Here is a 12,232-nt window from a genome sequence, read left to right on the forward strand (position 1 = left end):
GAGGATAGCACATCTAACATACCACAGCATTTGTTCAGAAATATCCTTGCATGTGTTTGGATTCCCCAGTGAGACCTACCACATGTCTGAATACTATAGTCAACACTATTTTTAAAATATTTCTAAAAGAAAGTACAAACGGTTAAAAATTGGATAATGAATCCCATTTATCAAATTCCATGCAACTACTATTTTAGAAATGGTTTCTTTAGTTACATACTTCCTAAAAATTTTAGACCAGTCACCTAAGACTCTGGCCTCAATTTTAAGATGACTTCGAGAAGTCAGTCAGTCATACAACTTTAAGATGGTGACTGTTTAAACCACTCCAATGATAACCTTGGACTTCAGGTATGTAGAATAAAATTTATTCACCAAATTATGCATAGTTTAAACTAGATGATCAATCATAAATAAAACCTCACTAAAACCATTTCTCTGCCCATATAAATAATGCCAAAACCATGCAGAGGACAAATTTTATAAAACGTAACGTTAAACAGAAGAGTAACAGCAAACCGTCGGTGTATATTTATTTCTTTTTCTGCATTTGCCATCATCCTCTATCTCAGCACTCCTGTACTTACTTGTTCCTGCTGTGTGATCCTCCAATACAAGCTCTTCTGAATTTTTAGGAATATTAGGTCACAAAATACATATACATTTCTGTTGGAATCATTTAAGTGATATCCATATAAATCATTAGCTAAGTAAGTTCACAGAGGAAGGAGGAAAACATTTGCCAAGCTATATTATTAGAGGAATTTAAACAGCCAACCAGCCCACACAAGGTTGACTCCCCCAGCACCACATTAGGTGGCAGGGAGATCGCGCATGGAAACAAGCCTGCAAGTAACTGACACTACCTTGAAAAGTGTGATAAAACACACTGTTTCTTCAACTACTCGAAATATCTGCGGAGTCATATATATAGTATAAAAGGTGGTAAGAGCAGCCAGACTGGATTTAAGTTGGCTCTGTTGCCATAGGAAAATCACCTTCCCCTCAAAGCTGCCTCCTCTTCTAGAATGGAGTTCTGTAAACAATGCCCAAGAAATTGATAATAAAATAACATATCCCAATAATAATGCAATTGCAATAATAATACATTGATTCTGGATCTCAAATCAAATAAAAAAAATGTTCCTAGATTATCTGCTATGGACAAAGTACCAGGTGAAGACCACTAGGAAGCACAAATGTAGCTTCTCTGACTGTACAGTTGGGCTGGCAATAACCATATTGATTTCTTATCCACACACACAATGTTAAGCTGAAATAAAACAATGAGTACCAAATGGTGGCAAGGCAAGATTGAGGTCAGGTCTCTCCTAGGGCCATAGGGAAGAGAGTCAGCTCTTCTTTGGGATTCGATGCTTTCACAGAGCCTGGTTTGAATAGGTCCCGGCTGGGTTGTGTCCAGATTCTGGCAGGCATGGGGTCATTCAGCAGATGCACCCACATGTGCCTACTCCAAGCTTGGCAAAATTGTGACTTCAATCACACAACAACAACACCCACCAAATCACGAACCGCGCCTCCCTCACCTCTGTTTTAATTGAATGACATGTTTTTTCTACATTAAGGAACTTGCACTAAGGGTTTTCTGGGAGGAGTCAAGGGTTCTAGGATCATAAACGATATACTTCCTTCTCTGCTGGTTATCACATGGCCTTTGCCATTACTTTTTATATTTCCTGCCTGTGTCCTTAATTCCAAAACTACTTTTCCAAAGAAAAGGTCTCCCTTTGTTAGAATATCATCTTCGAAACAGATCAAATAGAGTCTTAAAAAGCTATCTTGGTGCCTAAGAAACTCTGAGTATCAGCTTTACCAGCTTAGCCATTTCCAGCCCCTGGAAAAGTGGTTTTGTTCACTCCGAATCAATGAATTTCTACTGAAGCGTATGTTTCTCTAATACACACAATAAACTGGCATTTGGCAGTGATTTCAGCACGTAAACAGGGCCAGCCTGCCATGAGAACAAAGCTGCAGGAACAGAAGCAAGCCAGATTTCAATGAGTTCATCTATGGGGAAACCTTTCTCTGAAGGCTATTACTTAATACAAAACCAGCTGTCCTCGCCTTTGGGTGCTCAAGCTGCCTTCCCCCGAGTTAGTCTGCACTGAGAGAAATGTGTTTGGTCTAAGAAAACCAGAGAATCAAGCTACTGCAAGGAGCGCTCAGGCCTCTGGAGTTCTGCAGGTGCCTGGCTAAGTGTCCATTTACTCTCCAGAAGGCACAGGCTCACCACGCTTCCTGCAACCCATCCTGACTTGGCCACAGGGAATCCTGGGCTTTGGCGTCTGCCACCTTTAGCGGCCTTGATCCCCTTCCGATAGTGCACCTATCGCTGAGTCGTGCTGACTTGACCAACCCCAACTCCAGCTTCTTCAGTCCAGGAATGGCTGTTACTACCCTCCTTCTTTGGCCCCCCTCAAAGAACCAGCTGCTTCCCTTGAACCCAGCCAGCGGCTGGTGCCTGCTCCCCACTAACAGGATGGCGGGCTCAAGTCAATTTCCCTCACTTACGATGAGATCCAGCTCTTTGAAAGGGACCATATTTGAGTTCCCTCCTCTAACTGAAACCTCTCACCTAAAGGAAGCACTGTCTGGCGTGTTTGTGCGTGGACACATCTCTCCACACAGCTGAACACAGAAAAGCATTTTCACCCCCTGGGCAGTGAGACTAGGAGGCAAGGGCCCCATGCAGCTCTTCTCAACACTGAGTCGGCTGCGTGTCCGAATCGCTAGGTGGGGAGCAGGGGAAGCGCCCACCATAACCTCCAACGCAGTTGGTCTAGGATGGATCCTGAGCATCTGATGTTCTGAAAAGCATCCCCGGTGACTTTAATGTGGGTGGAAAGCCGCTGATTTAGGGAGAAAATGGCAAAGACGTTCAGCCGAGACTCCCCAGTGTACCCAGATGGAGAACATCCAATTTAAAAGCCAGTCCTACCCAGATCCCTGCCCCCTGCCCACTCCCACTCCCCACCGCAAGATAATCTCTGCAGCCTACAAAGTATGCATTGGAACAGCACGTTGAACTCTGGGGCCACACTTCATTTAGATGGTGCCTCTGCAACCCGCCTAAGCCTCGGAACCCCCTATTAGGGAAAGGGATCCTCTAGATATATTTGTTTTCCATCTCCTCCCCTCTTCATCTCTCATTTAAATGCAGCCCTGGTTATATACTTGCCTTTCTGCTTCTCCAGAAAATGCTTTATGTGTTGCCTTGAAATGAGATTTGGGCAGTGCCTGCCCTCTAAGTAAATAACAGCACAAAAACTATAAGCTCTATAATGCAATCAGGGGATGCAACACTAATGATATGATATTCCATAAGGCACAAAAGACTCCATTTGAGGGACGAAAACCAGCCATTCTGCTGGGGAAACTCACATGGAATCAGAGAAATCCCGCCCCCTGAATGCCAGAGTCAGACCAGCAGCTTTCTGTTACATAGTGACTGTCCACCATGATGCTTGTCACTTGTTATTCCTCGGAGCCTGGTTTCCTATCTACTTATCAAGTAGAAAATTCATTTTAGAACTATTTTCAGAGCAAGTACGAAGACATCCTTAAGGATAAATTAGCTACATTACTTCGATTCAATGAAAGACATAAATCTCTCACCCTGCAATGAGCTCAGCACATCGGAGGACAAGCCATCCTCAGACGGGCCTGCTTAGATGAAAAATGGCACAGAAATACACAAATGACTGGGGTATATAGCAGAACATGGAATAAAGCAGGTCTCTTTGGGACCTCATCTACAATGATTTAGCTATGGAAAGTACCACAAAGTTTTTTTGTTCTTTGTTGTTTCAGAAAGTTTTAACATCCAGCAAGCCCAGATCACAACCATGTTCCAGACCTAGCTAGGCAATTGGCCATCCCCACCTGGCCCTCCCAAGACCCTCAAACTCAGTGTGTCTAAATCAGAACTCAGCACCTGCCCTCCAGTGCTTGCATTCCTGATCTCAGTTAAGGAGTTGGTATCTACCCCGGTTATCCAATCAGAAACCTGATGGTTATCTTAGAACATTATCTCTTCTCAACCCTCTCCCCACTTCTTCCAAATCCCTAAGTCCTGGACATTCCATGTTGTGCACACCGTCATCTTTGTCTCTCCCATCCCAGCTCACAGCTCCTGTTTCTTTTTTTTTTTTTTTTTTTTTTAAGATTTTATTTATTTATTCATGAGAGACAGAGAGAGAGAGGCAGAGGGAGAAGCAGGCTCCCAAGGAGCAGAGAGCCCGATGCGGGACTCGATCCCAGGACCCTGGGATCATGACCTGAGCTGAAGGCAGTCGCTTAACCAACTGAGCCACCCAGGCGCCCTCACAGCTCCTGTTTCTACATGTTGCTTCCCAGACTCCTCCGACAGCCTCCTAACAGTTCCCCTGCACTAAGTCTCTCCCCCTCCAATCCCTCCTGCATTCCGCCACAATAATCTTAATGAAACAATCCTGATCGTGTCGCTCATCCATTAAAACCCTTCAGTGGCTGACTGTCTATGGAATGATGTTCAAAGTCCAAAGCAGGGTATGCGATCCTCCCCAATGCAACCTCTCCAACCTCAGGTCTCCGTGCCTCACCTTGAACCATCTGCCCCAGTCAAATGAGCCACTTCCCAGCACACCAGCCTGTCTCCCATCCCCTGACCTCTGCTGGGGCAGCTCCCTCCTGGTTGGAATAACCCCGTCTTTCTGCCCCCAGCAAAATATACTCTCTGTCTGGACCCACCTCCTCCTCAAAACCTTTGCTCTCACCCCTCCCCGCAGGAAGAACTGGGCAGCTTGCACCTTGAGCCCCTGGTCAGACCTTCTCTCAAGGAATCTACATTATCACACTTATTTATAACCCAGCTGTAAGCTCCTGGAAGGCCAGAATTGCATCTTATCTTTCCAACCTTGGTGCCTAGCAGTGCCACCTGACACATAGGAATTTAATAAATATTGGTTAAATGTTTGAATGTTGCGATGATGGCATTCTAACAGTTCCAAAACTGTTTTTCTTTACCACTCATACGCTTTGCTTTCGGCTGCTTATGATGCAGAACTGCCTCTTGTAAATCATTTGCAGAGATCCAAAAAAAAAATCAGCACAGGAGATTTATCACCTTCTTATTCCCCTTGAGAAATCATTTCTTTTTTCTTTATTCCTGAAAGAAGGGTCACACTTCAAGGCACTTCAAGAGCTGATAATAAGAAATGACCAAAATGAGTTACTCCAAATTCCTGCCCTACCTGCAGTTCAATGTCCTCTCCCTGAAAGTGATTATTGACGTAGGCACCAGGTTGAGACACTAATTAAAGCAGAATGACCATGGCATAAACCAAGACTGGCTTCTGAAATCTATATCTGTGCCCCCTGCCCACGTAGATGCAGAATAACTATAAGAATAAAAACTGACTTCCCTGGTTTTGTGGCTTCTAAGCCTATGAGGGAGTCACCTAAAAATAAAGGTGCCATTCTCAATTCAGCGGTGGGCAGCCCCTGTGCCCACGGCCAAAGCTCTGGAAGGTTCTGGGCCCACTCAGAATTCCATCTGAATGTCAAATATCTGCAAAGTGGCTGCAAGACCCAGCAAACACCCTCTTCCCCAAGTGCTGATTTCATACTGGAAAATGAACAATTTAAATAAATGTTTCATTAACGTGGTGTTTTCCTGCTTGATGCTAATGTACTTAGAGTAATTTGTTTTTCCAGGTTCTCTTCCATAGGATCATTTCATGCAATCCTCCCCAGGACAATCTGAAACTCTTTGTGTCCCTAACAGACAATCCAGAGAACCTAGAAACCAACCAAACAACCAAACCACCAAACAAATAAGCAAAAACCCTTCCGCTGAAAAACTGTCAAGACCCATTTGTTCTGGAACACAGATCACATACAACGCAGAACAGGACAGACCATCCTGACCACGTTGGTGGCCCTGGGTTTGTACCAACAGCAACACGGCATCCTTCAGCAGGCACTACGGGTCCCAGAGAGACAAGTGGGAGAGGTGGGTTATTCAGGAAGAATGTGAGTATGTAACATTTTGTTTTGAGCCCCTAGAAGGCTTGTTCCCACTCTGCTTTGCTTATCTGTACATGGATTCTTGCTGTGTACTGACTCCAAACCCCAAAAATTTCAAGGATATTTCTAACATCCTTTATTAATAGAAGCTCTTAAGAATTTCATAGCATAATGCTCAGATACACTCTCCAAACATGCAAAAGCAGGTACCCTATAAGGGTTTGTTCCCCCAACCCTGTGAGACACAGGGGATCATGTCAACATGGGGAGCAGGCTGGATGGCACACCATTAAGACATCATCTTTTGGGGGGATCCAACCACATCAGAATGGCTCTGTGTGTGCCATCATGCTGGAAGCGGGATTTTGATTCGGTTCTATCACACATGGCGAATGAAATTAAAACCAACAAAGAGGTGAAGCACTTGAACGGTGCACTCTGCGGAACTTGCTGGATGCCAGGAGCCATGTATGTGGCAGGAAGCAGAAGACCGATTAAAGAGTATGTAAATGGCTCTGGTGGCGTTGGCACTCCAGGCTCTGCCATCTAGGAGCCACAAGGCCCTGGATAAGTGACTTTATTCTGAGCTTCATCTCCTGCTTGTAAAATAAAGCCATGACAATGAGAAAACAGAAACAGTATGAGCAGCAGGGCAACACCGGCTACCCTCTACTGAGCATTCACGACTCACGACATAGCAGGTGCCGTGGAAAGCACCCTATAAACACTTGTTAAGCACCATCTCCCTTACTCCTGAGGACCCCTTCGAGGGAGAGATGCTTAACTCCAGTTCATGGAGAAGGCTCAGGGTTCAGTGACCAGCCCAAGGTCACCGAGCTAGAGTGAGTTCAAACCAAGTCTTTCTGACCAGTGTGTTCACTGGAGATCGTAACTCCAAAGACTGCCACAAAAGGTGTGAGATGATAGGTATATATATATATACACACATATATATGCAAAATGCTCTGAATGCACCACAAGAACATCAGTCATTGGTAATGCCCGTCCCTTCCAGCATTCGGATTGGCCTCGTTGACCTCTGGGCACCCAGCTCCTGGCGGCCTCTCCTTCCCCCAGATGGGGGACCCAACAATCCAAAGGTGGTGGGGAAAGAGGCCATCCCCCGGGGGCACTTACTTTCTCAGAACAGCTATCTCGTTCTCTATGCTGCTCTCCTTGCCCTTCAGCGCCTTCTTAGGGATGCACTTCACCGCAAAGAGTCTTCCACTGGCCTTCTCTTCGGCCAAGACCACTTCAGAAAATGCCCCGCTGTGAACAAAGAAGGAGAAAAAGAAGCGGCTTAGATTCAGAGTTCCACAGGGTTCCCCGGTGGCTCCTCCAATCCTGTTACCAAGGTTGAAGGAATAATAACAACAATGGCCAGCATTACTGTTACTTTTTTAGCCAGCATTACTCCCTACTGGACTTCTTCATGCAAACAAGTACACACACGCAAAGATGCCCTCGTGCAAAGGGCCACGGGGATGCCCACCTGGGTTGGAGCCGCTCCCACCACCACCTGCCACCCTGCAGAACAACGCAGTGGCAGTCGCCTCGGAGCAAACAGGGATGCTCCCAGAATGGTTCCTGCAGAGAAAGCTCGTGTCCATCTCAGTAGCCAGCACCCCACCCCCAAGTCAACGAGAAAGTAATGCTCGAATTTCTAGATTCCTCACAGGTCCCTTCATTCCAAGAAAATTTCGGAGCCCGTTGCAAACGTTAATTAATTCTCACCGACAGGTAAGGGTGTAACTGAAATGTGAGTTGATGCGACACATGGTATCGACATGGGGCTAATTTATTGGTCAGGACACTCAAGTTGTTTTTCAATACAAACAAAGGCATACATGATGCCCTGAGTGGGGGAGACTATTCTGCCTGAAAATGTGAATTGAACTCTGCAAAGGCAGAACAACACACTGAAAATCCAACCAGGACATTTGGGGTCAGAGAGCTCATTTCTCCAGAGAAGACCCCTGTGGTCAGCAAGCCCCAGAGCCAGCGCCTCAGTGGCCACCATGTTCCCCATCCCGTCACCTCCTCTATCTGCCAGCAGGCAGGGCCTGGGTCCCATGCTCGGCCTGGGGGGCAGAACGTCCCTAAGGACTGAAACAGAAGTAGGGTCCTCCATTGCCCACTCCAGGCCCCAGGAACTTGGACTCTGTGCACACAGGCTAAGGAAAATCCATGGTCCACTGAGTCATTCCCTGTCTCTAGACTTCAAGGAGCAACTCTTTTTCCCTCAGAGAGATACTACACATGGCTTCTACACAGTTATAATTAGAGACAAACCCTCCTGCATCAAAAGAAACCACTAGAAGGACCAAGGTCATCCCAATACCGGAGCCTCAGGGTCTCTGTTCTTCAGTCAACATCAAAGAGATGCTCAAGCAAGGAAAACATACTTTTCTCTTCCTCTCTTTACCCATGTGACAAGGGTACATCTCCATCACAGACCAAAGAAAATACAAATATATATATTTTAAAATCCCTTCCAGTGAGAGGAATTCACTCTGCTTAGTGCAATTAACTGTGAGTCTTCAGACAACGCTCCTTCTGGAACAGAAACTCGAGAGAAAAAGTTCAGCTACCTTCATGTCTATATCTAATTATATAAACCTGAGGGGCAGAAGATCGGCTTTCCACCAAAGAACCAAATGGAAAATATCAGAACAAAGATCTTCTGCCCAAATCCACCAATTACTGGTCGCGTGCCTTGCGTGCCTCACAGACACAGAAACCTTCTAGAACCAACCAGAACAACAGTTATGAAACATAAATACAAAAAACCTACAACAGATTTCTCACAGAGGGATAAATGGAATCAGACATTCACGGCCAACAGATTTCGCCCAATGAAACCAATTCTTGGCAACTTGAGGGAATCCCCTGAACCCAACTGTCTCTCCTCCTCACCCGTGTCTCTGGGATTGACTGACAGGGATCCACTTTACGGCAAGGGCTCTTAGGTGGACAAAACCATGGACAATTATGCTCTGCTCCCTTTCCTTACCCTCCAGAAGGTAGAACAAGAACTATGTTAGAGATGAGAAAAATCAGGGAGGAAAGACCAGGATTCTAGCACCATGGGTGATCTTAAACCAGGGATTCCATGCATTTGTTTTCGGTTTCCCTATGTGCCATTTGAGTCCTTGGTGCTGATGACACCACAGTGGTTTCTCTCCTGAGTCTGTTGGGCTGAGCGCATCTATTTTCCAGAGAGGAGAGAAGCCCTTTAGTGGCAGTGACCAAGCTGCCAGAGTTTGGTCTGAGACCTGCTAGACTTCTTGGCTGCCCCCTGCCCTGCTCTGCACCCACCATGCTCCTTCCTCTTCAGAATCTGCATGGAGAGTAACAGACTACGGCCAACACGGAAGAGGTACTAGCTATCAAGAGCTTGTAAGAGAAAACACCTCCTTATTCTGTTGATCATTCCCTCCCTGGAAAACAGGATGGGAAGTGAGGTTTCTGTGTATGAACTGACCTGGACCCATGACAGAAGGAAGGGACTACGGTCTCCATGGGAGCCAGTGCTGGTGGGTTGCTGCAGGAAGCTGAGGTCAAGGTGAGGCAGTAATGCTCCTGGATCAAGGGCTCTCTGTCTTTGTCCCTGACTTCAGGAGGGATGGACTTATCTGCAACCCTGGGTGAGGGCAGGACAGTGGGACATAAATACGTAAGGGGCTTCACAAGCTAAGCTTGACCACAAGTTACCTGTGAAAGGACACAAGGCAGGCCCCCGATGGCCAAGGATGCCCATCATGACTCCAGGAGTCTCCATCCACAGTTCCCCCGTGGAGTCACAAAGCCAAGGCTACAGTCCCATTCTCTCAGGCTGAAATTCGGTCTGCAATCCCATGTCTGGGCATGCTACCAAAAGAATCGATAGCAGGGACTCAAACAGATATTTGTGCCCCCGTGCTCATAGCTGCATTATTCACAACAGCCGAAAGGTGGGAACGACCCAGATATGCATCAATGGATGAATGGATAAACAAAATGTGGCCTATCCATATAATGGACTATTATTCAGCCATACCAGAGAATGGAATTTTGGCACCTGCTACAAGACGGATGAACCCTGAAGACATGACACGAAATGAAATAGGCCAGAATCAAAAGGACAAATACTGTACGATTCCACTTATACGAAGTACCCAGGGTGGTCAAATGCATACACAGAAAGAGTAATGGTGGTTGCCAGATTTGGGGGAGCAGAGAATGGGGAGTCAGTGTTTAATGGGGACAGGGTTTCTATATGGGAAGATAAACAACGTCTGCAGATGGCTGGTGGTGATGGTTACACAAGAGTGTGAATTGACTTAATGCCACTGAACTACATGCTTACAAACGGTTAAAGGGATACATTTTATATTATGTATGTTTTACCATAAGAAAAAATTAAAAGTCTGCCTGGTTCTACTCACTGGCATTACCTGGGGATGGACGCACTGAAAAAATTCAATAAACCTTTTCTCTCACTACCTTCCTGAAGGAGAAAGAAATGAGTAACAGCAGGGGTCGTATACCACTTGGCACTCACAAAGCACTTTGGCGTTTATCAGCTAATCCAATTCTTGCCACAACCCCAGAAAGTGTACAGGGCTTGTGACTGTCACCTCCGTTTTGCAGATAAAGAAGCCGGGGCTCAGTCACACAGGTAGTAAGGTTCAGAAAAGGAAGTTTAGGTTTTCTAACCCCTCCGAGGTCCTTTCCCACACACTACACTGGGCTGAAGCATGCTGTTGGCAGGGAGCCTGGCTCTCAAACACGGAAGGTGACAGCCGTGGAGGGTCACCGTGCCTCTGGGTGAGCTGCCAACCCTCCCCAAGCGTGCAAATCCACCTCCTCGCCTCCTTATTTAGCCAAACAATGTGCATTTACCTTCTTCAGCTTTCCAAAGACAAAGCTGTCTGGTCTTCTTAGGCGATACAAGATTAGCATAAATTGTTATTGTTCCTGCAATAAGCAGAAATCACTTGAAGGCACTTCCCCCCATGGCAGGAAAGCTAATTAAAAACATCAGAAGCAGAAACACATGAATGAAGAGTTTGGGCACTTTCAATGTAATTACACAACAAAGAAGTGTGTGTCTGGGCTGGGGCAGGGTGGGGTGGGAGAGGGGGAAGGAGAGAGGGGGAGGCAGGCTGGGAGGCGGCTGGTGGCAGGAAGGAAGATGGCAAGAACAATGATCTGAGAGTCCATAAAGGTTTCAGACAACCCAATGAAATAAATTCCTAGGAACACAAGCAGGGACAGAGAGTTACAGAGTTTTAGAAATACAGAGGTCAAAGGAGGTTCCCCCCATCAGCTGCCCATTTAAAACGGAACGGTAGAGACTTCCAGCCAGACTGTGCACACCTGCATCTTGGAATGCAGTCTGCTTCTGCCTGGCACCCAAGCCCCCCCACCCCGGTCTCTGCAATCTGACTCCCGCAACCCCAACCGCCACCGTTTGCCTGAAACCAGGTGGTCTGGGCCCTAGGGGAGGGGCCGTCTCCCAACAGCTCAATCAATGGCTCCTTCTTGCTGCTCATCCTACTGGTTTCTTGTATGGCCTCCTTCCTAAAACTCACTTCTTCTTGGATCTACAACACAGTTCTCACCTTTTACCTCCTGTCCATTGTGTCTCCACCTCCACCTGCTCCTCTTCCCCCCATCAAACGTCAATGCTCCCCCAGGCTGCATCCTCGGCTCTCCCTTCATCCTATTCTGCACCTGCCCCCTGGAAAATCAGTTGTCTCCAGTTTCCACCCCCCAACTCCTCATGGCCCCCTAACCTTCATCTAAATGTTAATCTCGTTCATGTGCAATCTCATCTTTCCAGCTGCTTACGAGGGCCTTCTGGCTGAATCTCCCGACCAGCCTCTGAAGAGCCCCATAAACAAAGTAAAAAACAATATTTTTTAATTAATTTTTTTAAATTTTATTTTATTATGTTACGTGGCTAAAATTAACAAGTCAGGAAACGACAGATGTTGGCGAGGGTGCGGAGAAAGGAGAACCCTCCTACGCTGTTGGTGGGAATGCAAGCTGGTGCAGTCACTCTGGAAAACAGTATGGAGGTTCCTCAAAAAGTTGAAAATAGAGCTACCATATGATCCAGCAATTGCACTACTGGGTATTTACCCCAAAGATACAAATGTAGGGATCCGAAGGAGTACGTGCACCCCGATATTTATAGCAGCAATGTCCACAATAGCCA

General features: G+C 46.4%; 1 protein-coding gene across 4 annotated transcripts in view; it reads right to left on the reverse strand.

Moving 5' to 3' along the window:
* The window catches only part of CAMK1D (calcium/calmodulin dependent protein kinase ID), a 425,032-nt gene that overhangs the window by 262,524 nt on the left and 150,276 nt on the right, over positions 1–12,232 (reverse strand). For all 4 annotated transcript variants that reach the window (XM_045874421.3, XM_054507361.2, XM_064592067.1 and 1 more), the window contains exon 2: positions 7,165–7,296. In XM_045874421.3, the coding sequence (XP_045730377.1) occupies positions 7,165–7,296 (132 nt within the window). The remainder of the gene's footprint in view (positions 1–7,164; positions 7,297–12,232) is intronic.

The sequence above is a fragment of the Mirounga angustirostris genome, unplaced genomic scaffold, assembly GCF_029215605.1.
Source record: "Mirounga angustirostris isolate CCGP_5_RB_7025 unplaced genomic scaffold, mMirAng1.0.hap1 SCAF_5, whole genome shotgun sequence".
Taxonomy (NCBI): domain Eukaryota; kingdom Metazoa; phylum Chordata; class Mammalia; order Carnivora; family Phocidae; genus Mirounga; species Mirounga angustirostris.